At 35.1% G+C, this 26,946-nt stretch overlaps 1 protein-coding gene across 1 annotated transcript in view; it reads right to left on the bottom strand.

Annotated features, from left to right (window-relative positions):
* Window positions 1-26,946, bottom strand: part of MALRD1 (MAM and LDL receptor class A domain containing 1) — a 246,978-nt gene that overhangs the window by 191,320 nt on the left and 28,712 nt on the right. Inside the window, exons 9-14 of the mRNA XM_061468304.1 lie at window positions 26,199-26,406; window positions 18,366-18,512; window positions 15,352-15,461; window positions 10,347-10,514; window positions 9,145-9,265; window positions 7,643-7,789 (exon numbers count right to left, since the gene is read on the bottom strand). Of these exons, the coding sequence (XP_061324288.1) occupies window positions 7,643-7,789; window positions 9,145-9,265; window positions 10,347-10,514; window positions 15,352-15,461; window positions 18,366-18,512; window positions 26,199-26,406 (901 nt within the window). The remainder of the gene's footprint in view (window positions 1-7,642; window positions 7,790-9,144; window positions 9,266-10,346; window positions 10,515-15,351; window positions 15,462-18,365; window positions 18,513-26,198; window positions 26,407-26,946) is intronic.

Genomic DNA, 26,946 nt, shown 5'->3' on the forward strand with positions numbered 1-26,946 from the left:
TTCATTTAACAGAGCAGTGACACTTTTAAAAATGTGTATAATACAGAGTGTCATGCATAAATGAATGTTAAGAAATATATATTATATTAAAATGAACGTGTTTTTTCTCTTTCACACTTAAAAAAAAATAATCAAAATCCTCATTAAATCACAAAATTATGTTTTTGACTCCCACAAGTATATGGCCTTTTTATAGAAAGCATTAAGAAATTATTTCAATATTTTAAAAGTGACAATTAAGTAAATACACACAACAATATTCAGACATAACTGTCAGAATTCCACCATTATCTTTATAACATTACAATTTCCAGTGGCCATATCACTACAGTATAGGAAATGCACATTTCAGAATCATATGAAGTCTCTTGGAGAATAGAATTATATAAAAGTTTATTCATGGAAAATATGGAAATCTTTTGGTTTTTTTTTTTTCTCTTCTTTAAGAACTGTGTCACATTAAGTCATATATAATTTGTTAGAAAGAATAAAAACAATATTAACTAGACATATTAGTATTGTTGGTTAGGGCTCTTAAAAATATAACATTCTGTGAACAGAAATCTTCAGTTATTAATGCTGCCTCAAAAAAAAAATCCATTCCACAAACATGGAAGACCAATTAACAATTAAGGGATCAAAGAAAATACAGGTTTGCTACACATAAGGCATACATAAGAAATGTCAATGATAAAACTATATAGATCAATTGTGACAAAAAAAAGTAGAAGGAAGAATTTTTGGTAGCATAAAATGAAGACAAGAATATTTGCAAATATTCAAGGACTTGGCATGATGGAAATGACTGAAAAATCCACTGACAGAACATAATGATAAGGGAATATGGAGAGCTATTTCTGATTTGCTTTTTGCTCCATTGAAGAACATGTGCCATATTCCCAGAGGAACAGTAACAAAGAATATGACAAACCTTGGACACAGATGGTTACACCAAAAGAGGCAAATAAAGAAGACACAATTGTTAAGTCTAAGCCCATACTTCTTGCATCTGTAATTTGTAATAGAGACAAAGGATAAAAGAAAGGATGCACTAGACTATACATTTAACTTAAGCATTGTTATTATATCAAGCTAAAATAAACCTGAAACCTTCAACTAAATCTTAAACCAAGTATTTAACATCTGGAATACAGGGTGAAATGCACTTGGCTCTTGATACTTAATAACACTTCGATTACCTAATTGCCCCATAACACTTTCCACTGGTACTTCTGTTTCAGACAGATTATACAGAAAGAAAGGCTGTTGCTTGGTTACTTCTGTAATTTCTTTTACAGTGAACACACACAAACTAATCTGCCTTTTCTCTTAGGACTTTATTTTCTGTCTTTCTCCTATTTCTTATTTTCTTACATGCTCTCTTTCTGCAGCAAGTGGCCCTATGGACTCTGCCAGGCGGTCTTCTCCTCATATTTGAGGAATTTATTGCTAGTTAAAATTTTAATTATCATTACTGTATTTTGACATTTAATTCACCAAAAATTTCCATCTTTTTCACCCTTTTCTTTTTGGACATTATTTCAGCTATTTTTTAATGCCTTTTACTTCTAACATATACTTTTTGTATCCATATACTTTGCTGCCTCTTTTAGTGTTTTTTTTTTAACAAGCTCAATAGTCGTGAAGGAACCATCACTATCACAGAAATATTATATTCACAGTGTCACCCCAAAATGAGACCATGAGTATACCATTTAAGGGTAGTTTGTTTTACTGATGCTTATTGAAAGCTACCTTTACATCTTCAGCAGACTTAGTTTTCTCTGAGATGATTTGTTCCCACAAAACTCTATAGATTTCTTTCTGGTATTGGGTTCTTCAGCAAAATACTTTTATGGTTTGAGGAGCTTCACCCAAAGACCTTCACAAATCAGATGTGCAGTTTTTCTGGAAGTTGAATGATGCTTAACAAGAATTTATGAAAAAGTCTTGATGAAAATGGTATGTAAAAACAGATTAAGACATTAACATTTCTGCAAGGGTATAGAGTTCATCAATCGCTACATCCTCCAAAAATCTCTATGTGTCAGCGCATGTTATGTTTAAGCAAAACATGCATAACATCATCATTACTATCCTATAACGTTTTCTTGCACTTTAAAGCTGTTCTTAAAGTCTCTAATATGCCAAGACTTTAATATTTGTTATTAATCAGTAATTTTAAGATGAATTTAGGAACTTATAGCTGTATGTCATCAAGAAAACAATCTTCAAATCTAGAAACTGAGACTAGCTTAACTCCAGACATACTTGTCCTAGTAAATTATTTTAAACCCCTTTGGAACACAAACATACTAAGAAGCGTTTTATCTGTCATCCCATTTGCTAATTTCATGATTCATACACACTCAAGTAACACTGTAACTTGTAGATGTACTGGACTAATTTCTACAATAAAAAATTATTACCAAGTGGTAAATTTAAAAAAAAAAACAACAAAACAAACACAAACAAAATAAAAAAAAAACAACCAAAAACAAAACCAAAAAATAAGTCACTTTTTTGAAGATTGAAGAAGTTTGATCTTTACAAAATCCCAGTTAAGGTTCCCTTCTCCCCCACTTTCCAAATATAATCTGTTAAAGTTTAAGGGGGGAGGAAACTACAGAAACTACTTCCACATAAAGATTTAGAGTGAAAAATAGAATGCTAAAAATTTTCAGGATGATTTTCTCATCTATACAAAATTATAGTTTGAATCCAAAAAGACAGACAGATAGGGTACTCTGTTACAGATGACTACAGAGAAAAAAAAAAAGAAAACAAAACCCCACCAAACTAAAAAACACAACAGAAAAAACAATAAAAAACAAAACACGCAAAAAAAACCACAAACAACAAAAAAAAACAAACAAACACAAAACAGAAAAACAAACAAACACAAAACAACAAAACCAAACCACCAAAACAAAATGCTCCAGAATATTTTCTTCTGCTAATTCTGTTAGGGAAATCCACTTCAATATCCATGAATCTGCAACTTGTACATAAACCGGTGTATCTCTTGTGAAATGAGGAAGAGTTTTGCATACAAGACAGGTAAAATATATGGAGGCAAAAGATTTTGTTATAAATAAAGCTAGTGATTTCACTGTGAATCTACAAGGTAACTGTACGACAATCTCCCATCACTAACTTAGATGTATGACTTGCAAAGATGGAGATTTTTACAGGGGGGAAATAAAATCCTGTGGGTGCACAGAAAATACTAATCAACCCTGCACCTAAACTAAATATTGCCCACCAAAACCCCCAAATATGCTGTCACATGTAATTGTTACAGTTTGATTTTAATAGATGATGATATTAAAATTATCTTCGCTATACAACTCTGATTTTGACGGCAGTCTATTCTGCACAGTGAGGCAGATCTGCAATCATCTAACTAAATGCAGTTTCATAACATCATTTTTAAGTGAAATAGAATCCAAAAAATCACTGGTTTATTAAATCTGACATTTTTCCAGAAATAACTCCTTTCATTTGATATTGTCATTTGCAAATGCTTCTCAGGTTCTTAATGTGAGTGTTAACAGTGTATTGATATGGGAAATAAAGTAAATTAGCTCAGAATCTCTCCATTCAAAAATATCAGTAAAATCTGAAAAAAATTACATTTCTTAAACAACATGATAACATGGTGATTTAGGCTGCTGGATATCCAGGTCCAGGTGAAACAAAATAACAGAAATTTATATATTTGCATTCTCTAACAGTCAAGTGCTTGGCTTTCTATGTCCATTAAAATGCTTTTTCTATATAGCTGAAGGGGAAAGCTCCTGGTTTTATTGAACTAAACAAAAAATAAGATCTGATGGTCATTATTAAGGCCATCTGGCAATTTACCCTGTGTTCTCTGCCACTGAAGCTCATGCCATGTTTGATGTCACAGTGGATAATTTGTGAGAAACTAAAGTATACAGGAGTAACTATAAAATGAGATATACATTTACACAAAATTTTACACAGAGCTTTGGAGACAGAATTGGAGAAGTTATATTTATGACTTCTGAGTCTTATAGAAATTCTGAAAGTGTGTGTGGTCTCTGGCAGTAAAATGCCCTTGCTCTTTCCCCGATCTGATCTTATTCCCTGCTTCATCATCATCATTCATAGGTTGGAAAAGTGAGCATTTAGACTGCAACAAATATATAGGGTGCAGACCTATATATACTGTACATTAATATCCCAGAGCATAAACACATGATAAGATAGGTATGTTAGGCCACTGCTGTAAATCCGAAGCTTGAAAAAGACTTTCCTGTTGCTTTAATACATGGAAGTTATGTGTACTAGTTTATAACCATAAGAAATTCTTCAGCTGTAGAAGAAAAGCTATGAGCTTTTAGCAGTACTCAAGAGAAAACATATTTTTTTTATTCTTAGGGTTTTTTTGTGTGTTGTATTTTTTTTTGCAGTTTTGTTTATGCGGGTAATTTTTTTTATTTGGGCTTGTTTGGAGTTTTTTCTTTGGTTTTTTTTGTGGGTTTTTTTTTTTTTTTGGTTTTGCTTCATTTTGTGGTTTGTTTTTTTTTTTTTTTGGGGGGGGGGGGGGATTGGTGGTGGTGTGTTTTTTTTGGTTGTTTTTCTTTTTTTTACTTTTCTCAACTAACCTGAATACATTTGAATTATTTTTTTCAGTCCAGGACATGACCCAAGGATGGATGCCGAGAGATGAGAAAATTACATGGTGATCTTGCTTTCTCATTGGTTTTGGTGGACCCTAAGATCTAAGGAAATCATCTTACTGGAATTTAAGATGAAAAGACTGAAATAAAAAATATTTCAAAATCTATTTTAAGCTTATGTAATATCCTTGCCTGGTTCTCATACCCAGAGGAAAAACTTACATTAAGAAGCACACAATCATCAGCAAATGGAACATCATGGGGAAAAAAATTAATACTGAATAAAGGAACAATGTAGTTGTAGGTGGTGAAATCAACAAAACATCTGTGTTTAGCCAAGCTAAGAATTAGGAAAAGTGACTGAGAAAAACCAAATACTTGCATCCAATTGCAAAAATATGCATAACAAAATGTAGAAAGTAATGGTGTACTACATAAACGTGAAGATAGTGAAATGCCATTTGAGAAGTATTATAAGAGCTATTCTAGTGCTGTATACTACCACACTAGCATGCTGAAATACTTGCAGAGACATTTGCATATCTACATTCTGCTTCCTACATTACAAACTGCACTGCTAGAACACATTGAGCCAACTCCACAATACAACGATTTATAAGTAAGTGATATATTTAGAGCAAAGATCACCATAAATATAATGGTCCCATTGTTTAACCTTTAGCATGTCATTGTTAATGTATCATTTGGGTAAGGAAGACTTGGGTATAATAAGGATTTCTTTGGTCATATAATCAGAGAAACAAGAAAATCAGTTGCCTTATAAAGAAGTTTGTGATTAATGATAATCTAGGAATGGTTAAACACCTCACTGGACATTTATCTTTACTTTTAGATCAAATTTTGAAATGGAAACTCATGGTAAATAGCTAAGAGGAAGGGTATTTTGAAACATAAATAATCATATTTAAAGTGAAAACAGTAGATTTTCATTATCTTGATTAAAAGCTACCAGTTAACTGCTATCTCAGAGCTGTGGTAACTGATGTTGTATGCAACTAAATTTATGTAAATGTTAGTAATTAAACTATTGATTTGTACATGGCATTATTTTGTCAGAGAACAAAATCCTAGTACAAGATTTTGAGAAGGATAATGGGAGAGCAATGCAGACCATCATAACCCAACAATACATACAATGTATAAGCACATTTTGAAGAAAATTACAAAAAAATGCAGCAAATCAAAAAGCAATAGAGTGTAAAAAGGGTTTTAATAGGAGTAACACTTGCAGGGAGGGAATAAAGAAGTAAAACAAAATCTTCTCAGCAGTGCCCAGTGAAATGAGAATTAATAAGCAGTTATTCCACTGTGAGGGTGGTCAAACACTGAAACAGGTTGTCCTGAGAAGCTGTGTAGTCTCCATCTTCAGAGCTATTCAGAATCCAAATGCATAAAGTCCAGGGCATTCTGGTCTGGTGGACCCTACTTTTAGCAGCAGGGTTAAACTGTGTGATCTTCAGAAATTCCTTCCAGACTCAACTATACTGTCGTAACAGCAGAATTTTTTCCCCATCAAGAGGAAAGTTATTCTGTCTAGTGAATGTTTAATATTTCTGGGTTTAGCTAAACAGTTACCTAGTAAAACAGACCGCAGTTTTTCAAGCTCTTTATATTTTGGATACAAATCTTTCTAAACAACTAAAATATTGAACATCAATGCTCTAGCCAAGAAAGACTGGATAGTAAAACTGTAGTAAAATTACATAACTACAAATAGAAGCTGTAGTTATTTCTTTTATCTGCTAAAAGCCAAATAGATTTTTGCTTATTTGAGCAACAGCATCTCTCAAATTTCCTAATAAATACTATCAAGTATAAGCATGAATTTTGGATTGCACTAAAACCTGTGAGGATGCTTTTATGCTTTGTGATATAATACAGCACAGTCAGAAAATACAATAAGGGTCTTGTCTACAATATTTCTGTTATTTATGGGAATGCTAAAAACCACCATGCTCTGAAATAAAAACAAACCAACCACCCAGTACTAGTTATTGCTCATGGCAACTCCCTTTGAAAATGCATCACAATTTTTATAGCATAGTTGACAATTCAGTGAAAAGAGACTCATTTTCAAAGACAGAAAGTATGACCACAATTTCTTATGCAGAGCAGGTAATTGAATGAATAGAGTTTCAGGAATTCTAATATGTAGCTTCAAAACATTTTCAAGCTCCCTTCTGACTGTACAGTGGAGCCGGACTCTGAGATGCATCACCACCCTCTGCTTTTCCACGTGTTAGCTTCTATGCACAGAAAATCCAAGCATGTAGCCCAGTCAGCAGACACAGTATATCCAAACAGAAAAAGTTGACGCAGCCTAAATCATATCTTTGACCACGTCTGTGCACAGATACTTTTATTCACCATGTACAAAACATACAATTTGGACGTGAGTCTGTGACCACTGCATTTTTCATGTTTCCTATCTCACCATTTCCCAAGTCTAACTACAGGAACATCTACCTTTTAAGAGTCATCTCACACAGAGGTGCCACAGCATTTCCAAGTCTGTACAAATGCAACATATTTCCCTCACTTTTTTTTAAACATAATTTTTTTATGGATGAGAGCATGTGTGCACAAATTCTGTTCAGTTTATTTTCCAATGGCTTCCTGATTTAGTTTCCAATATATTACAGATTAAGGTTTTACTCATAATAGCACCATACCTGATATTGAACATCTTGAGAGTTATAAAACAAAATACTCTATTTTAAGCAACACTTTCCACTAAATAATTAATCAAAGGTCTTTTTTTATGGTTTTAATGCTAAGAGAGAACTAGATGTTACAGAAAATTAAAGGAAATAAAACTCAGAGGAGAATCAAAATAAAGTAACTATTCCTCAAAAGCTTTTACTTTACATTATAACACTTATGAAGTGTTGAAAACTCATAAAAGCCACTCATGAAAACCTGTCAAATAGGAAAACACATGTTACAACCTAGATTTGTAAATTTTCACTTACGGCAGTTGGCTTCATCGTGGCTATTTGAACAGTCAGGTGTAAAATCACAACATCTGTCAGATGAAATACATTGTCCATCCCCACATGAAAAAAGTCCCAGTGGACAGTAAAAAGATGAAGAATTAGCATCTGCAAATTCTGTTTGCCCTTAAAAATCAGGAAAGAATATGTAAGTGCATATATATAGATAAAATTGAAAGAAGTGCTTTTTAACATCTTTGAATGTAGTAATGTGCTTAGCATGAGGAACAACATCACCGTAAAATGAGCTAGATTACATCTCAGCTGGTAAGAAATACGGCAGATAATGTCTGAGGTTCTTGAACTACATATTATTCACCACAACATTCAAGCTTTTGTATGAAAAATCATCAATAGCACATTAAACTTCCATGGCCAGGATCCAGTTCAGAGGTGAGGCGCTGTGTACAGCAACCTGCTGTTTCCCTCAGTCAGGGGCTAGGTCTTTCACAAAAGTTTTCTGCGGTAGTGGTGGTTTCTCTGCATTCACTCACAATGAAAATTTCAAGAAACCGAAAGTTTGATGTTTCGCCAGCACTAGTTTGCATCTCAACCTACACATTAGAAAACACCCCAGATTTCAATAAAAGGGAAAACAAAAAGCCAAGGACTACTGGTTATACTTGAGGAGATTTCTGGAAAGAGGTTAAGTGAGAGGAATATCATTCACCTTTTCATATTTTTCATTTAACATTTTTAGCTATCCATATTGTTATGCAGACATTAATTTTTTTTTAAATCACTCCCTTCTAAAAATATATTTGTTACTGATAGGTAAATAGGACAGTTGTAGGGAAAATAATTAAAGCATAACTGATGTTTCTTCAAATACCTAGCTACCATCAATCAGATTTTATGCAGGGATCAGAGAAGCCTTAAAGACACAGCAAGGAATTTTTCTATTATGCCTTTAAATTATTCCAATAATAGAGACTCCATCATTACCACTGACTGCTTATGTATCCATGCAATTTTAAAAAACATCATTAGTAGTCAGGAGGAAGAAAGGCAGCAGTCTGATAGAGGATACACTATTCTATGTTTCCATCCATTGGCACTTCAAGATTACAGAGTGTGAATATACAGATAAATTTGGTGGACAGTTACTGTATGTTATGTATTTGACACTAAAGATGGGAGAGCCTTCTTGCCCTAAAGATAATGCAGTGGAATTTATTCTTCAGTGGAAGTTACAAGATGCTTTACTTCTGTTTCTGCATCCAAGTGTGAATGTGGGCAGGTACTATGTAGTAAGTGATACCTGGAAATTCCTACCACAGCTCAAGTCACAGAACTAGCATAAACTACTTATGAAGACTCTCACCCCATGTCACACACTAGCATCTATTAGAGATTACAACATATGGACTATTTCCTCAGATTATCATCTACTTTCTTAAAGTTATCTCAAAGTTGTCAGTCAAATCACAGTTACACATAACAAACATTGAAGAAAATGTATTGAAAAACACAGTACTTGCCTTCACTTTCTTGGCTGACATCTGAAAGTGATTTACTCACAACTCCACATTCCTGTGTTATACTGATATCATCAACAGCAACGGTAGCATTTGTTGTTAGAATAGTAGCTCGGAAAATAATCTGTAAAGACAAATAAATAAGCTCACTAAAGGTGACATGATAAAACACATACCTATATATATTCCTTTCTAATTTATGACATCTGTACAGGCATTAAATACCACCTATAACCAACTCTGAATACCAACCATCAGAAACTACAATTGAGATTTGATCCAAGTCAGAAATCTACTCCTCGTCACATCCATAACTACCTTTCCTTAGGGAAAGTTATGCAATCGAGATGACCTTGCTTCAATCCAAACCAGTAAAACTCATTACTTGAAGGAATTGCTGCCTGCTGAAAACAGTTAAAGTTTTAAAAGTTCATATTTTAAAATTATCTATTGAGGTTTACAAAATAGGATGGTTTACAACTCTGGCTTTATCTATACTATGCTTGCTGAAGCCAGCAGTATGTGGTACAGTAAATGTAGACACTGTAAGGAGGTGTTTGTAAATACAAATAAATATTTAGGAAAATATTTAAGAAACCAAATAAAATATTTAGGAAACCAAATAAATATTTAAGAAGACATAAATATTTAGGAAACCATAAAAGGAAGTAAAATTCAGTCTAAATTTACCAAGAATGAGAATTTAGTGCCCTTTCTTTTAGATGAGACAAAATTAAAATACTAAAGCTGGATTTTTATTTCCTGAATTCTCAAAATCGAGCTGCTGATTCCCCTAACTGTTCCCAAGTTTCAGTAAATTGTAGCAGCCTGTAAAAATAAACTTAAATTTGAAAGCTGCTAATTGTTTCTGTGACCAATAGTGCAAATTGAACTGTCTGCCCTTCTCTTTCCTTTAGCCAACATAATTAGGTCCTCACTCTGATCAGCACTTTCTATAACAAGTTCAGTTTTTAAAAGTTACTATGCAACTGCTACTTGACTTATTACAGAAAGCTGATTCTAATGCATACAATACCAAAAGAACACTGATGTTCTTTAGTAGCTACATCTATTGAATGATCGGAATGGATTTTTTTTATATGAACATTCAAGAGTAGAAATTTTGGTTTTATATGAGTAAATTAATTCAAAAGGCCAAATCAGAGTAACTTTTTGAAAGCAATGTAAACGTAATTTCTAATTACCTGAAAAGGTAAGTCTGTAGCTGCACTTTCTACAGGTATATTCACTTTTGTCCACTGCATTTCAGGCAATCCTAAAATGTCATGCAATTTTTCCAAACTGCCATCCAATGCAGTTCTCTTAAAGACAGAAAGCTGTGAATCCTGAGACAACCAGTACCAAAATCTTACCTGTTAGAAGAGATTTTAATGAAACACTTTTAAAACAACATAACTGCAATAAATTCAGTACTGATTCAAATATGTACATTATAACAAGGAATATCATAATAGGTCTAAACACAGCCTTGGCATAAAATAAAGATGTACAAGACTGTGGCATGCTGAGGAGCAGTAATGTCTAAAGATAAAACCATAATTAAAAGTAAAGCTTATTTTTAAAGCTTATTTTAAACTTCTACTTGTCAACGGATGCAGACTGATTGATACGACTTCCCTTAACTCTTTTTAGCTCAGTAAGGACATAGAAACCTCCCAAAGATTATTTTTCTTTGCAAATGCTGAATATAGGACATATTCGTAAGTATGTTAGTCTCAGAACTGCAACAGCTGAGGTACTTACATGAAATAAACCTTATTTTCTATTTCCAAATTCCACACAAATGGAAATTATCTGAAGACAGATGCTTCAAATAATCTGTTGAACTCCTGAAACAAGTTGACCAATACATAGAAAGAAAAAATTGTAGGTGGATGAGGCTGCAAAAAAACTGCTTGCCAAGCAGAGAAGATCAGAAAACTGTAAGGATTCCAGTTCACTGTGCCTCCTCTGCACATTCAGCTGAGAACTGCAGGGAAGAAATAAGATTTTCATAGACTTTTTTCTCCTTCCCTTTGAGTCCTTTTTGCTTCTTTGCATACTGAAAGGCTAAAATTTATTCAACTGCAGACTCTTCATTTCCCTGAAAAAGCCTTGATAATACTTGAATGCTTGTGAAAGTAAAACGAGAGCTGTAAAAATAGCTCTTCCCATCCAGTTTTCTGCCCATCTTCATAAGATCTTACACTATGAATCTTGGATCATCACACTACAAAGTTTCCTTGTATTTTTTTCATGTTATATCAACCTTCAAACAGATTTAAAAAATATAGACCATTTCATATGAAACATACATGGTTTTGTTTTGTTTTTGCAAGACAGTAACAAATATGAGAAAACCTATCTTTAGCCTCAGGAGAAACACAGATGCTTCCAATAGCCAGCTTTCCATTAAACGTGAGAAAAAGTCTTTTATTTCAGAAACAGCTCAAACAGCTGACACTATAGGCTGTACAGGTTGTAGAAAATCATTGTATTAGGGACTGTAAAGGGCAAAACAGCCTTAGGCTAGTGGTATAATTTTTACTTAATTTACTGTGAATTAATGAGAATTTCTAAACACTGGGTGCACTACTGAGAAAAAAGAACACAAACAGCCACAAGAAATCAAGCACAAACTTGATTACTGCTCCTTTCCCAGGCCAGTTTAAGTCAAACACTTAGCCAGTCCCCTCCTTGTCTTAATTTTTCCTCATTTTTGCCTCAGGTTACATTCATTCTGGCCTAGTTCCTTTGGTGAGGCAGGAGATTGGGCATACGAGTAATGGTTTCTTTCTCATACTCTCTAGGCATTTCCGTCTTCTTATTGCTTCTTACCGTCTTACTCTTCTTCCCCTGCTTCAGCTTAGGGCTTTGACAGGCCACAGTCCCTCTGGGGTCTCCCATCCCCAGGATGTGTCACACACAGCCACAGTCCCTTGGGGGAGTTCTTGTCCCTTTGGCCCAGTGTGGGTCACTCAGCTTCAGTCCTCTCAGAGCCATACCTCCTTCAACATGGACTACCTCCTTCCGCAGGTACATCTCTAGATGTGTCCCTAACAATATCGCCTTCTGCGCCTCCTCTCCTTGTTTGTCCCCAAGGGTTTCTTTTTACCTTTTTCCTTTTTTTAAGGGAAAGAGTAGTTTAAGAGTAACCAGACCCCAAGAGGAGTATTTTCTTCAATAAATTACCACATGAATTTGAGAATTCCCTTGCATTCAAATAATTTACTAATAATCTGAATATCATCTTGCATGTTGAGTCGTTACCTTTCATTTCTGTCCCTGAATTTAATCCATAAAATTGGCATACACCAAAGACACAACATCTGCTGTGTACGAAGGAAGAGTTTGTTTTTGCTTGCATTACATAGTACAAGGTGGATCAGTGGTTAGGAAACGTACAACACACTATTCCTTTTTAATATCTTCTGGCTTTATGGTTAGTGGAGTTGTTTTTTTGATTTCCCATAGTGTATTTTCATGAGTGGGAAGATAAACCAAAATATATTAGATAAACTTATCAATAATTCAAAACACTTTCATGTAACATTTTTCCCCCTCTAGAAAGCTTAAAGAATACAAGGCAGTAGGTATACCCTTTTCAAAATGAGCTGTTTGAAAAACTGTACCCTAAAAAAGTCTAGATGTAAGTTTATGTTTATCAAACAGCTTTTTAAACAAATTTGTGCTTTGTATTTCATTAGAAATGAAGTTACCCTCCATCTCTGTGTCTATATATTCTACTTTACAATAACTACTTTGTCCATTAAACAGCATAAACAGACAGCTAGGACTAGAGATTTGCTCCTACAACTCCAAAACCTTGAGCTAAATAAAGATAATTCTTAGTTGACATCTACAAAAAAAACTCAGCTACAAAAAGATGAAGAAAGAAGCTAATTCTAAGTTTCAATTAGCCATCAAGGCATAATATAAAATGGTTATCCCTCAATTCAAATTTTCTTCATTTTCTTTTTTTTCTTTTTAACTAGAGCCAAGAAACTTGTAAAGCTGTTAATAAACATACATCTCTTTATGTAGATCCTATTATCCTCTCAGTGGGACATCCAACAGAGGGCAACATCTTGCATTTATACACAGAGAGAGTAACACACCAATACACATCCTAATGAGAAACCCCTAATCCTTGTTCTTTCCCAGAAATAAACGCCTGCAAAGAAAATGTGGCAGAAAGCCAGGCTTCCACTCTTCAAGATATATATATGACTGGGTAAGAACTTGTTCTACTTTCTGTTGAAACTGGGAATTTTAAATATATTCAGTGTGCTCATATTCAAAATCAAAAATGGCTTCTTCCCTGACTTTGAACTAGGGAAATATATGTGTATGTCTGCTGCATCTGTGTTTATTTTGAATGCAGACCAGACTCTGTAATAGATTTATTAATCAGTGATTCATCGATTCACATACAAACTGGGCCCTGCTCACCTTAAGGGGTTCTAGGATAAATTAATCTGAATCTGAAAGTTTCTTAACTACTCAGTATCAAAGTCTACAAAAGGGACATGAAACCACTTGAACAAATGCACTGTGCACACAAGGTTGTTGGCGTCCCAGGAATAATGCAACACACAGGACTCCAGTAGGATGCTGTGAAGTCTTCTGTGCTCCCTGCAGCAGAATTCTGCTTGATTTAATTTTACATCTATTTCATTTCTGATTCTTGACAACACTAAGAAGCCATGTGAAGATTAAGAACTGAGAGAGGGTGTTGAATGACAGCAAGAAGCTGTTCTTAAATTGTTTAAGAGACTTCTTAGTTGCAAGTAACAACTGTTCAACTGAGATCCAGTAACACACTGATATGCATAGTCTAAGGCAGGTGCAGTCTCAAGTAAAACAGATTTATGTAAGTCAACACTTAGTTCATGTCTCTTACACTAGAAAAAGCCTAAAAAGCTAGGTCCTGCTAGAATATAATTGTGCTATTTATTGGGCCTTCTAAGTGCAGTTCCTCTACACACTTTTTGTTTTAAAAAAGTTTTTCTGACTGAAATTACTGTTTCTGTTCTATATTGAGTCTGAAAAATTAAAAAAAGTCTAAATTTTGTGGGTTATTTTTATTTCTATTTTTCTAAAGTCTCTTTTTGCCACTTCAATTTATTTTGACAAGTTTGCCCTACCTTTCCATTTTCTCCTCTGTGACTTCTGAAGTCAGGAGACAGTATGCAGTAGCAGAAAAAACCTCAGAACTACACAACTTAGCTTCTCCAAAGTGTGATATAAGCTTTGACAAGTTATGGAATAGAAAATAAAAAAAGTTTCCAAAATAAAGTAAAAAACCCTTATAAGACTATGCAGCATCTATTGAATTTATATGGTGCCAAAAGGATGAACAAAAATAGGGAATTCCCAAAAAGTTAGGAATGTTTTCCTGTATTTCTTTAGTAATATATGTATTTAATATATTTCTTCAAGTTCTGTTTTAGAAATATATATTTTGTTGAAAATTTCAACATTCTAGTTTTACAGTTGTATTTTCATTTTTCACCCAAGACTTTCCTATTTTCTAGCTCTCCTGACCTTTTTTTTCCAGGTAGCTTTCTAGTTTTTCAGATCAACCAAATCATCATGGGTGGTTGTTTTCACGTTCCTCTGCTGAGCCACAAGACATTTGACAAGAAAAGCATTTCAAGGTAAACTCTCAACTACTGCACTAATCAGCTTAAAAAGCATGGCCTTCAAACCATCAATTAAATTTTAGTATGCGTCTAAAACACGGTAGCTAATTCTCTCTGGTCACACCAATGTAGTTAATGTCTATAGCAACTTCAAACCACAGGTCTCCTGTTTTTTGACATTGGATATGTGTTTCCTGCCTATGGAAAACAGTGACTTTTTATCAGCTTTTTCTCAAAAGGCATTCCTGCTTCAACTGTGAATTGATATGGCCCCTGGTGTCCAGATAGGCTTGCCACAGAATGCAAAAAAATCTGACACATAACCTTGAGTCATGTGGTAGGTGCTTTAGAAAGAATAATAATCAGATACAAAATTCTGGCAGCAAAGCAGTAAAAATCCTGCTGCATCTCCCTCCTCCAAAATAGTTAGTCTGTAACCTCTTCTGCTGATAATGAAATGGAGCCAGTTTTTTCAGCAGCAACAGTCATAGCATGAATACTGTATCTGCACACCAGGTAAAGTGATAACTTACAGAGGTGGGGACAGTTAATGTCAAACGGTTACCTGACAACAGGAAAGCCCAGGGGACCGCCTGACAAAGAAAGGGCTCCCCAGATGAGACATGGCCATCTTTGTATTCATTTGGTATGATCCACTGAAGTAAATGAATGCCCCTGCAAACAAAAATCAAAGAAATATGAAAAATATGCAATGCTCCAATGGCAAATAGCTGCCTCAGAGAGGTAACTACATGCTCCGTGAGGCACATAGAGCTTATTCATAAATGTAAACAAGCTTTGCCATCAGTTCAGTCTCTGTGGATAACAAGTAGGGGCTTGTAACAGGCTGCAACAAACATCATCTATGCAGGCAAAGACAAAATATAATGTTAAACATCCCCTGCCTCTTTCTTCTACAGGAAAATTAACATAACTGAGCCCAGAGATGAGGAAAGAGAGAGAAGGAAAAAAGGGTATGTGGGCAGCCATCGCCAATGCTACCCTGTAATGGTGCCTGCAAGCACTTAAACTGGAGGAAGTAAATACAGAGCCCTGCAAAGGAGGATCAGAAGTTGCTTCTGTGAGGGCTTTACTTTGCAGGCCCTCTAGATGTATTGTTTCATCTATCCGCTTAAGGCAAAAAACTTTCATCCTCCAAACACTACAACTCTTCCCCGACACCTTCACACGGTGTCTGTCTGCTTTTCGAACAGTCTGGCAAGAGCAAAGGGACTGCAGGAGCTGCAACACTGAGCACCCTGGAGATCAAACAGCATAGACCTCAGCTGGCCTCCCTAAAGGACACATTTTAATTGGCTTAAATAATGTTTCAAACAGAATTTAGAACAAAAATTAATTTCCTGTAGGGTACAGTATTCACTCTCAGCGCAGCCCAGCCAGTTTTAAGCATGCTAACAATGTTGCAGACCATGGGAGCCAATGGAGTAAGCTATATTTTCTCATGGGGTCCACAGACTTGACATTGTTTTCTGTGCTAGTGGGGATGAAAGCTTAATTAAAGATCTAATCTGAACTCTGGCAAAGGAATTGCCTTTGGATTTCAACTACAGCAGATGCATTTCAGACAAACGTAGGGAGGGATAAACATCTTCAAGAGGCCCTAAACCAGCATATTTTGAAGGCTGTCAGTGCTGCTTTTGCTGAATACTGAGTTTCATGAAAGTCTGTGCACAGCAACACTAAAGGCTCAGTCTTGTTTGTGCATTGATATTACACATATTGCCTTACATCTTGGAAAATCAGCTATTGTTCTGCCATAGTCATACTCTTTAGCCATTTATTTTCCATGGATACATAATGCAGCAGAGGGTTAGGTCCAGCCCCATGTGAATAATCACATCTCTTTAGCAAGGCTGGCCCAAAGAGGTGACCCTTACAGCTCCTTGTACAAACAGGCGTGCTGCGCTCCACAGCATGAGGGAAGCTCCCCCAATTGGATTGCAAGGGTACTTCAAAGGATCCTCTCGTAATTTGCAGCTGAGGCTTTACAGTAGCTTAGTTAAGATACTCATTAATCAAAATTTGCTGCTGCCCTCCCCAGTTAAGAGGAGAGACAACCACTCTGTGATACCAAAAGCAACTGTTGCAACCTGAAAGACCTTGATTTAGTGTTGGCAAAAACTTGCTCAAATTCTGGAAGACTAACTCTAAAGCCATCATGTGGCTGTAAACAGGCACAGTGATGGATGGGTACAAAACCACCTCAGAAAGACTGTTGCACTAACTTATATGTGCTTGAGAGGTGCTACTTAGGAACCTAGGGATCTGCTTGAGGCTTCAGCCTACAGCAACATGAAAGTGTGAACTTAATTTGTAATGATTCAGGTATCAAAGCAGTTGAAGTGCAGCAGCACATAGCTCCATAAGGGCTAATTTAACATGCTGCCTAGGTTGCAAAGCAGATGTTTCTACCAGCAGCCTTCATTATGACCACATTACACCTCAAATCTCACCAGCACCTAGAATAAACCACATGGGAAAGACACAGGCACATCAGTGCCCAAAAGAGAGATGAGATTTTGGCAGCTGTGACACAGTAATGCTTGCAGACAATACTGAAGTGCAGATCCAGTGCCACTCTATAGAGCCAATAAAAATCAAGTAGCTGCTGAGAAAGTAAATAGCAACTTTGGTGCACTTCATCACTTTGGGGCCAAAGGCAAAAAGGCACATGTCTGTGCAGTTAGAGTTATACAGCATGTGCGCACATACTCACACCCTACTGGGGATTACTCTGGTGAATTTTAATACTGGAACTCCTCTACCTTTGAAAGCTCCAGGTGGACTACTTAATGTTTCATATTCTTTTACCATGAACATGAGAGAAGAAGTGTGAAGGTCCAGCTGTAAGATAATATAGATTGTTAAAAAAAAAATAAATTTCAAAATAATCTAATCTCCACTGGAAGCGGTATAATAAATACATTTTAATAAAATCAAAGTCACAGAATATTTGCCAATATTACTTGACAATGACAAACATGCCAGGCAGTTTCAGTTTTATGCACTGTGTTGTAATAGCATTTTCATTTTGGAAAAATACTTAAAACCAGCCCTCTACTGGAATACACGTTTTCCAGCCAAATGCGTTGTATGGGAACTATGGGCCGAAAGAAGAACAGTTCAAAGCATATTACACTCACTTTATTTTTCCCAGACAAACCTGATTAGCTTACATGCATTCTACAAAAAGCTACAGTGATATTTTGTCCAAATAATATTTTCAAGAATGGTCCCTGTGTTAATGTCAGTTACAAAGCTGCTTATGAAATGCATGAACAAATTTAACTATGCCAGTTCAAAGGTTAGTGTCTCAAAAAAAATGAAAGCTGCATCAAGTCTCATACCTCATTGATTGTCCCAGCAGAAAATGAAAGTTACAAAGGCATAGTAACCAAATCACATCTAAAAGAACATCGCAAACACTAGCTTTCTTTAATGTTACTTATGTTATACACTTACTATGCAGCATCCATTTCAAATCAGTTCTTATTATCAGACTGTTACCATTTACAAGTAGAAATATTCAACATAGGAGGAAAATAAAAGAAATCTCACCACAGCCAGTATTAGTTGTACAGTCTCTGCCAGGAAGTCTCCTGTCAAGGGGAGCCTGTTCTTTCATTATATTCCAATCTGCATCACCTATGCTTAGTGGCTTCCACCCACAAAGGTCAGTCTCAAAATCACATAGAGTGTAATTAGCTGTTTTGAGAACAACAACAAGAAGATAACATTCAGCTGAATTTTATACAACAGTTTAATGCCACAACTACAATTATTTTGTATCTGTATGTACAAAGAGTCTGAAAGAAGCACTAGTATGTTTCACTGAAATCAGTATTTCAGATGGAGAAAAAATTCTAGAATATTAATAAAAGTTCAAGCAGTTCTCTTGTTAAACTTAGAGCCACAAAGGAAACCACCTGTACGAGAATAAAGTATATTGTATGAAATATGAGATCTGTACCTAAAGTATATTGTATGAAATATGAGATCTGTACCTATGTTGCTGATGATTATGAAAGTAATATTATATATTTGTAAAAGATGAATTCTATGATAAAGTTAATTATGCATGTGTGGAAAAAAACATCAAATTTATTTAGTGTTTTAAATGCAATGAAACTAAAGATTAATTATAACTTCCTCTTATTTTTCAAAATTAGATTTAAATTTATGAATTATTTAGGTCTCCCAGAAATTCTTATTGCAAAGTAAAAGACCATTTTCCTAGTTTGCATGGATTAGACCAATTTAAACTGTATGATCTCACACACTCTTTCTTTTCTAGAGCACAATTAGTAATTTTGATTAAAAAATTGTATAATCTGAGAATTTTCTTTCCTAGTCCAGAACAGCTTTACAAAGCCTATCTTTAACTCTTTGGGTCACTTAACACAACTGTAGACATCACTTTTGAACTTGTCACTTTCCAGATTTCATGGCATATTTATGCTATTATATCAACCTCAGACATGATTATACACATTACTCCAATTTTCAGGTTGTACAAAACCAAAATGAAATACACCTTGGTTGAAACACCACAGCAGTAAAGTTCCACTATAAAAGTCTTCCTGGTATAAAGAGCTTATATGAGCAGTTAAATCTTAAGGAACAAAGTAAATAAAAAATATCAGTGTCTTTTATCTGGATTCATTATGTATATCAAAATTCAATGAATCATGCTTTCCTGTTTAGTGCAGTATATTAGTTAAACACGAAATTTGGTTAACTTATTTGATTACAGAATTCTCATGCTTTCTACAAGATACCTTGTTAATTAAACTTTAATTCCTAACACATTAAGATAGAGGATGTAAATTGATATCCAAGACTAAGCTGTTTTGCTGTATGGTAATTAATGCTATAACTAGGCATTGTGCTCTTCTTACTAAACGGTCTTGAGCAAACCAATGTGACACGTAAAAGCAAAACTTCTTCTCTTAAATTATCACTGTCCCCTGGCCTCCCTAAAACCTGCAAAAGATTTTCTGTGCAAGAAGCTGACTGCAGTGGCTGCATAATAATGTCCAAAAAGGCATCAATAAATAACCATGTAGACACAGGGAACTTACTCTGCTGTATACTAAGCAACCAAAACCCTGTTCCTGGATGGAAGCTGCCAGGCCAAATTTAAAAGAAAAGTTTAAAAATGAGCGAAAAGTCAAGATGGCACTAATGATGAATGTTTTACACGTCAGTAAGGTATTTAGCATAGTAATTAAAAAAATCCTACTTTCTTTTAACTAGAAAACAATAATTTCTGATTTACCTCAGACCACGAGAAGAGTTATTGCAATATGAACATCAACATCTTTCATGTGGTGATGACACCAGATCTGTTGTCATTTATATGTCTCAATACCAGCCTCAATGTTCTTCATTGGCTCATGCTGGAGAGCTGACTGTCAAGGCTACGTTTAGAAATGGTATACTAGAAGAATTAAGGAAGCAGCAAGGTATCACTGCCCTTGATGGTCGACAGGAAGAGAGAAGTCTGAAATCTTCATTTCTTATATTGGTAGCTCCTAGTAAAACTTCTTCTAACACTGTGGAGGGGCACAAGAAGCTGGGACGAAGCAGAGACAGGACATCTGACCCAAACTAGCCAAAGAGGTATTCCATACCAAAGCACGTCATGCCCACTATATAAACTAGGGAGAGCTACCCAGAAGGGCAGATCACTGTGCAGGTTGGGCTGTGTTTCAGTCAACAGGTGGTGAGCAATTGGACTGTGCATAACTTGTGTCTGGGTTTTTTTGTTTGTTTTGTTTCCCCTTTTAGTTTTATATTCTCTCTCCTTGTTATTTTCCTTATTATTAATAGTAGCAGTAATTTTAGTTATTAAACTGTTCTCATCTCAACCTGTGGGATTTACATTCTTTCAGTTCTCCTCCCCCATCCCATGCAGATGGGAATGGGGAAGTTCAGCGAACAGCTGTGTGGTTCTGAATTACCAACTTGGTTTAAACCCCAACAATGAACAAACTTCAGGAAAAAAAAATATTTTGCTCAGCCATTTTTTGAAACTTTATGCAAATCTGAACACAATTATATAGGTAGGAAGAACATTCATGGTGTTGTGGTTTGGGGTTTTTTTGGGGGGCAGGGGGGAGAAGGGGAAAGAGAGGCAGGGAAAGCTGCTCCAGTTCACTAAATGTGATAGTCTTGGATACACCTTAGATGTTAGGTGTTTTTTTTTCTTCACTGTACCTGCCATTTAAAATGACAAGCTCTATACAAACATCTAGTCATGCAGACACTGAGCCAGAATCACTCACCAAGCCTAAGTGTTCCACCATATGCAATTTCTGCAAGTAAGGTTTCATTTTTTTAAAAGTATTGATATGTCAGGGAACATCAAGGCTATAATTTGAGTGAAATCCAACTGTTTGAGTTAACTGACTTAAATTTTATCCATACTTAATTCTAAAAACTTAGGAGTGCTTGAAAAGATTTAATCAAGCCTGAAAAGAAAGAAAGTTCTGTGCTTCAGCTGAAACCCAAATCCAAGAGAGAGTTTCTCAGTGTATTTTTTCATTGCTCAAATATTAATAAACTTTGAGAAATCCTCTATTCCCATCAAAACAGTGCATAATTTTTATGATTCACAGCTTTTTCTCTACATTTTTATTTGAGCCTTCAAGTAATTAATAGGGAATATTTCACTGTCCATAGCTGGAAAATAGGTGACTGCACAACCTATATTTTTAGGGGAGCCATACTGTAGTTATGTAAGTTAAACACACATAAAACATATATCTGGTACATTATGTCTATTCCTACTGCACCTCTTATCATTCCATCTATTTATACTTCTGCAAAATAGAAAGGAAATTAAAAAAGAAACAACCTCCATTCATGGTAATAACAAGCCAAATTTGAAAAACAATATGCTTTTTTTTCATGTGGGTGTGTAAGTATACTTCAACGAGTGAAGGAGTAAATTATTATACCAGCTCAGAAAAAAACAATAACTCCAAGATGTAACCAGAAGAAAAAAAATGGTCCCCAAATATGTTCCCTTGAATTTCAAGAAATACATAGAGCTTACTAAAGCTATAAAATACACAGGGAAAATTTTTCAATTAAGATGAACCATTTTTCCACATCTCTGTTTTTAAAAAAGAAACAAGCAATAAAGCACATACAACAAAAGCACTGGGAGGTAATGTTTACTCTTTGACTAGCTTACCCTACAATTATTCCAGCTCCTCTTGATCCTCCTGGTGGAAAAAAAAGCAAATCAGTCTTGTTAGGCAGGCTGGGTTGCCAGCCAATTAATATTGCCTCAACATTGGTAGCCTGCAAGTGGATGAAGCTTTTCAGTCCTACTCTGGCAACTTAATCAAATGAACACAAGAGGGAATGCACAGCTTGTCTCTCTACCAGATTAACATTTCCCTGACTAATAAATATGGAATAAGGAGGGCTCCTACCCTTACTCAGTGTGACAGCATCCAAGCCCCTATGGAATTTGAAGTATAAACTACCTGTATGGTCAGCAATCAAAACACCTCTATATAATTACTTTGTCATTAATACTGTCATTTCTATCATTAAATGCCATTTTGGGAAAATAAAGGCTTATATCTATACCTTCTTACTGTCTATGCAAATTCCCTACCAGTTTGCTACTGATTTCATTTATTTAGGATCTGTTAAAGGATTGAGAAATACTGTAGGCCATAGGTCATGTAGCCTGAAATTCTCTATGTCATACGTCATTAAACAGATGTCTCATAACACTGGAGTCCCTTAGGTGAGATGGCCTCATCTCCTGAAACTACTCAATTACCTGACTTAGAGGGAAGAGACTAGTGCTGTTAAAAGAATCTCATGTTGATCCTGGGTCTACAGAAGGCATGCTTACTTTGAAGTAACTGTTCAGGTGAAACACAAAGGCAATGCTATGCAGTTTTTGTAAGCAATGAAGTCAGAAAATTATATAGATGTAGCTTCTTTTTCTCCACATGTGTATACAAGATTGATAGATATTGAAAATTCCAGGCAATTAATGTGCCACAGGAAACATAAGTATGTAGTAAAACAAATGTTTTAGACTAAAAAAATATTCTTCCTTAAAGCAGTATGGCAATAAAAAGATTCGCATGTGTGTTCATTTGCTCTAGAAGGTTTCAAGGATTTGCGATAGTAAATTGTTATACTGTAAATAAAATGCGGTAAAAGCTACACTCTATAAAATTATACATTTCCTTCATTCTACATATTTTCTATTCATTAATTATACAAATCCTATGAAAGGCTGAAAATATGTAAACTAATATTGGCGATGCAAAATTAAAACCAAAAGAGTTAAAGACAGCTGTTTTAAGGAAGCTTCCTTTCAGAAACACTTATAGGATGTGTTTCACTTTCTCTTTTTTAATACACTAACTATGTTTTGATAATTTATTCATCACAGCAAAATATGAAATTTAGAAGTGATCTCAAATAAGTGATATCAAATAGACATAATGAAAATGTAGAATTTAATACTGAAAACATTAATTTCAATTTTTCACTTCATTAGATGTATTGATTTCAACAAAACTACTCACATAAATTTGGTTACTCATGTGTGCTTCCTAGACAAGTTCCTAATTTTTTGAGACTCTAGTTTCATATACTTAAATATACATTTATATAAACAGGCAGAAATTAAACAGAAAGTTTAAGAAACATTGTAAAACATATGTGTTTGTTCTTATAAAATGCATTATTATAAGACTTTTTTATGTCAAATTAACATAAGCAAAAGAGAAACAAAAATAAATCCTCTCCAATTATAATGAAGCAAAGAAAATCCTCAAAAAGAGGGAAATTTTTCACACTGCTAAGTAACAGCTGCCTGTTTTCATTTTCATTCAGTATAGAGATCTGTCAGCTCTTTCTGTACATGAGGGTATTTCATGAGAGGAAACTACTGAGGATGTATCCAAGGATAGATGCTAACATACCTAATAGAATAGAAGCTAAAATATGCTTTATTGTACCAGATAGGAATTTTTACTGAAAATTAATGTGAGTAGATGTAGTGCACTCTGACTATTACAGAGTACAATTTCCAAATCACATGGAAGGTGTACATCCTGGAATGAAAAGAACAAAGGACAGAAATAGATGATGACTTTTCCTTTAGGTCTCTTTTGTTCAAGAACTGCAGAAAGTGTCAGAAAGGTGAATCTTTTAAGCCAACCAAACTGCTGATGAGCTAAATTCTGCCTTTAGGGTCCACTTCCTTGAAAAGGACTGCATGAGGTATCCAAGACAGTATTAGCTATTAAAATGAGCCAATTTAAAAAAAAAAAATTAGTAGTATTTTGAAGATGGCTATTTTTTCTTTTTTTCTTTCTTCTCCGACAGTAGTAAGAGCAACATACAACGCAGGTTACTTATATTGTAGAAAATTACCTTTTTTCACCCTTTTTTGATGGGATGAGTATTTTTGTGCACTGCACCAACAAAACAATACATCTTCATCCTGTGACTGCCTCAACAGAAGGAAGCACACAAACCCTGTGTCTCAGGTTCAACTGAGTGTGGTATTTTCTTTAAATTGAAATACACTAGGAGTTAGTGGTAAATCAGTGCCACACAGTAAACCAAGCTAACTGCAGAGGTGGCAGCAGGCAAAGAAGCACTAGGCAGAGCTATCAAAGAAGGTTTTGTACTGATTGGGCCTTCTGTCAGTCCTTGCCCCAGCACCCTAATTCTGGAGAAGTCACAAAGAACAGTACTGAGACATTCGAGCTAATCTGACTTTTTTCTGCCTACTCTTCAGTTTTCTGGCACATCCGCATGAGTGTAACAAAAGCAATATTTTCAAGAGTGAGTCCCACTGTGGTCTCTGTTTAAACCTAAAATACTGGCTATAACTAGATTATGTTGTCATCTTCTGGTTACCCAGTGCCAGTGTCCAGCATCTGAGGCACAGAGGTAAAATTAGAAAGTATAATGCATTACATCCAAATATGCTTGCCTGTAAGTGTTTAGAGTTATCTTTATTTTTGCTTTGTGTAGTACTATAACAGCTACCCTTCAACTGGGACAATTATTATTCATCCTCCTTTTAAAACCTAAAATTATTCTTCTATACTCCTAGTCATTATTCACCACAATTCTCTCACATTGTTACTGAAGTGGGAACACTAAATCACTGAGAAATAAAATCCAATTTATAAAGTGCTATTCACTTTCATCCAATTCTTCCTCCTAAAGAGTGTAAGAGGACTCTCTGTATTCCTACCAGCAAACACACAGAGCTAGCAGCATAGGGTCAAGTCTTGTAAAAGAGGAAAATAGATCTCAGAAAAGAACGCCCTATACACATCAATGTTGTCTTAGCTTTCACCCAGGGATAAAACAGTATAAAGCTTACAATTTAAAATGTTACTTTAGCATTTGCATGTATTACTTGTTTTAGGCATGGCTCCCGCATGGTTATTTAAATAATTTAAAAATTAAAGTTTCAGACTGTGAGTTAAAAAAAAAACACAAACAACTTGTAGTTACATACAGTCCCTAAAGTCTTCTCAAGAAAGTTTGAAACTAGATGATCAAAGTCCTTTCCAACCCTAGTTATTTTATGATTCTGATTATCGATGTTCTTCATCCTGACATCAAGTGATACGCAAAAATTTAATTTGTACCTCCCAGCAGCAAATACGCATCATTGCCAATATCCTAAAGATGTGCAAAGTTTAAATCTGTGACACACATTTAAGTGTTACTACCAGAGGCAAATATGCATACAAATGTAGACCGTATAATATTCATTTAGAAAGTTATAGGGTCTCTAAAGCTACTTTCAGATGGAGATCTAAAATGTTTCAGGATTATTATAGACATCTTCCAGTAACTGTTATTTTCTTTTGCTCTTGATTTTACAGTAGAAACTCTGGCTTCTAAGCAAAGTTACCTTCAATTGAAGACCATGAGTATGATGTAGCTTCTGAACTGTATGCGATTTACATGGTAAATTGTAACACCACATAAATTTCATGTCATCTAATGTATTTTCTGCCATTAACTCGTACTCTAAATTAGAAAACTAGGGAAGTAGAGGTTATGTACATTGTACCTAGGGGATAGATTTAAGCAAAAATATGTAAAATATTGCATTTCTACACATATTTTAAAAATTGCTATTTGGATCCAGAGCATACTGTTGGGACCAGACAGAGAAACAGAAAACAATAGGAAGGAAAAAAATGCATGACAGAAAACGCTACAAACATTGTCACTAACCTCAACATCATTAACTATTTTGTGGAAAAGAAGCCATGTAAATAATATGTTTTTTTAGCCATTTGGGTAGATCTGTTTAGGCTTTCGCAATGCTCTTCAGCACAATGTCCTTCTAAAGGAATGCAATTCACTTACAGCAGGCTGCTGGATCCTCATCACTGCCATCAGAACAATCTGGGTGAGAGTCACAGGCTGATCCGGGCTCTGTGAGCTGCCCGTCAGTGCAGGTGAATTCTTCTAAGGAGCAGAAACCTGGTGGCTCAAATGGTGCAGTGTCCAAGAGCTGGATGTTATTCAAACAGATGAAACCTGCTCTGCTCTGGAATGTTCCTTTAAACATAAGCTGTAGATTGTACAGTCAAAATATTTGCATTAACAGACAGCAGAGAAAGCCTGATTTTTATTTACATAAACCAGCAATGTTTCACTTGTTAAAAGGTGCTGCATTCTTTCCATTACAAAACAAGTACAAATTTCAAATTAGAACCTGAAATCTTGTATGACTACCTTCAGTTGAAACTTCTGAAAATTTACACCTAAAAGGGTTTGATGAAGTCCAAGAACGAAGTTAATTAAAAGCCAGATTTTGCACAGGATGATATAGAAGAATGACATTTCAAAAGAACATCTTTTGCTCATGGCCACTGTGGAGACCAGCTGGGTCTCAAAGCAAGGAGATTACCACACTTGTGCTCTCCAAGTTTCTTTTACCTGAACTAAAAGAACAAGCAGGAGGAAGCAAGCTTGAATTCATCAGAAAGATGAAGATTACAATGAAAGAAACCACTGAGAGACAAGAGCAGGAGTTATAGGCACAAATAAAAAATGGAGTTGTGGGTTTTGACAGACTGGGACATGACCAGAGCACTGATCTCAGAAAGTA

The sequence above is a fragment of the Pezoporus flaviventris genome, unplaced genomic scaffold (genome assembly GCF_033815535.1).
Source record: "Pezoporus flaviventris isolate CSIRO_AGI_PZ_B2104156 unplaced genomic scaffold, CSIRO_AGI_Pfla_v1 ptg000047l, whole genome shotgun sequence".
NCBI lineage: Eukaryota > Metazoa > Chordata > Aves > Psittaciformes > Psittacidae > Pezoporus > Pezoporus flaviventris.